General features: G+C 34.6%; 1 protein-coding gene across 1 annotated transcript; it reads right to left on the bottom strand.

Annotated features, from left to right (window-relative positions):
- Positions 1–43: 43 nt before the first annotated feature.
- On the bottom strand, positions 44–1939 carry LOC128553039 (uncharacterized; the record flags this gene model as incomplete). The annotated part of the gene is given in 3 exon segments (XM_053534145.1): positions 44–184; positions 624–745; positions 1688–1939. Coding segments are annotated over 3 exon segments (515 nt in total), but the record flags the coding sequence as incomplete, so codon positions are not given.
- Between the last annotated feature and the right edge of the window lie 144 nt (positions 1940–2083).

Genomic DNA, 2083 nt, shown 5'->3' with positions numbered 1-2083 from the left:
AGTTGTAAGTTATGAAGGAATAAACATTTCTGTCTGCACAAACAATTTGATCGACAAAAGCAGTGTAACGTGATAAAGATATTTGGGAAAACGTACATGCATATATTCCGTTATACCTATTTTTTGCGCGATTGTTTCGTTTGAGAGCTACGTCGCACGTTCTTGTAAGACCTTTGGGTAATTTCTGAAAATAAAACAATGTTTTATAACATGTAAATTCCGCTTATCTCATTGGTCAATAATTGGCCACTTCAAGGTCCATAAAAAGTGATATTATAGAAAACAAATTTTAACGAGCAGCTTTTATTCAAAGTCACGCGATATATCTGTCAAATACCAACCAGTCATATCTTGTTACTTTAAACGCTTAATCCCGTCAGCTGCTGACAGACTTGTCACATTTCCATAAATATGTAACATTTCTTCTAATGGACACACTAACGCATTAACCACACTGCTTTTATCAAAGTGTAGTCATGAAATATAACACATATTGTATGTCAGGTCCATTAACTTGGATGTTCGCCTCATCACCATGCAATAACTGTTTACTATACCATGTCCTATATATATTTCTAAGTCTGGAATGTTCTTGGTAACTGATGATTTAAACGTAACATTACCTCAGATTCCTTTTCATAATCATTTTTCTTCTTGATGTATTCTAGAAGATCTGAAACCTGTATGCGACTACGAATCAAATTTGCGGTATTGTAGTATAAGTCTGTGCTAGGTGGCTTTACTTCTGAAATTGATTTAGGACAGGTATTAATGTAGACTGCCCAACAAATCCATAACAGTTCTTTTTTCGCAAATTTACATTTTAAGGGCCGGTTAAATATTATACATCACTCTACAGGTTTTTAGAGGTTGTTGAAGGTACTTTTGAATCAACAATATCATTGTTGTGGACTAATATGTATTTTTCCTGAGTAAAATTCTGGCGTTTGAAAGATTTAAATTTTTCAAAAAGATGTTGCTTTTATATTAACTAGAATGAAAGATGTATCACAATCCATCAATAAAAAAATCTAAAATTCAAATCAAAAGAAAATGATGTCCAAACTGGCTGAAATTTACATCAATTAAAAATCAATCAATATATTTTGAAAACTATAAATGTCCTGTTACGAACCCTGGAGTCCTTTGGAACGATGTATAATAATATTACTTTTTGTTTGTTTTGGGTTTAACGTCGTGTTCAACAGTATTTCAGTCATGTAACATCGGGCAGTTAACCTAACCAGTGTTCCTGGATTCTGAACCAGTACAAACCTGTTCCCCGCAAGTAACTGCCAACTTCCCCACATGAATTATCAGAGGTAGAGGACGAATTATTTCAGACACAATGTCTTTTATCAAATCGTGACGGAGAACATACGCCCCGCCCGAGGATCGAACTCGCAACCCCGCGATCCGTAGACCAACGTTCTCCCTACTGGGCTAAGCGGGTGGGCTTTATAATATTAATAGTACTGTATAGTACTGTCTTTATATCTAAGGAGAAATGAAAATTCTTGGTTCAGAAAAGGCGGATCAAATATAACGACTGATACAATGAGGTTATTCTGTGATACTCATACAGATGTAAGGAAACAAAATACCATGCATGTTTAATCACATATTCTATCAAGTATCAGAATGATTCAAGGACTGAACATTAAAAATGACCAATTCTGAGCCTCACCTGTCTCTATAAACTTCGTAGGTCCTTCTTCCAATTCTTCTAATTGTATTTTGTCCACATCGGTTTCAGTTTCAGTAACGGTTGCTTCATTTTCTTCTAGATCAATCGCAATATTGTCGTACATTTTCTCCGGTTTACTTATTTCCATTTTACTATGTTTCTGTCTAATACGAGATTTATCAGGCTGAGCATATATGTAGTCCTCTTTTACTTGTACTTGTTCAGGATTCACAGATTGTGCTTCGTTGTTCACTAACAAAGAACAGTAAATTACAATACATTTAATTTATGCAGGAATAAGCAAGATGCAACCTTAGATTAATATGGTTTAACGACAATTTCAATGATTATACAGACCTTTATGATCTGACATGATCATCCCATTCTGCACAGACT

This window comes from Mercenaria mercenaria, unplaced genomic scaffold, assembly GCF_021730395.1.
Source record: "Mercenaria mercenaria strain notata unplaced genomic scaffold, MADL_Memer_1 contig_3412, whole genome shotgun sequence".
NCBI lineage: Eukaryota > Metazoa > Mollusca > Bivalvia > Venerida > Veneridae > Mercenaria > Mercenaria mercenaria.
The sequence above is the reverse complement of the archived record's forward strand: the minus strand, read 5'-3'. Positions and strand labels throughout refer to the sequence as shown.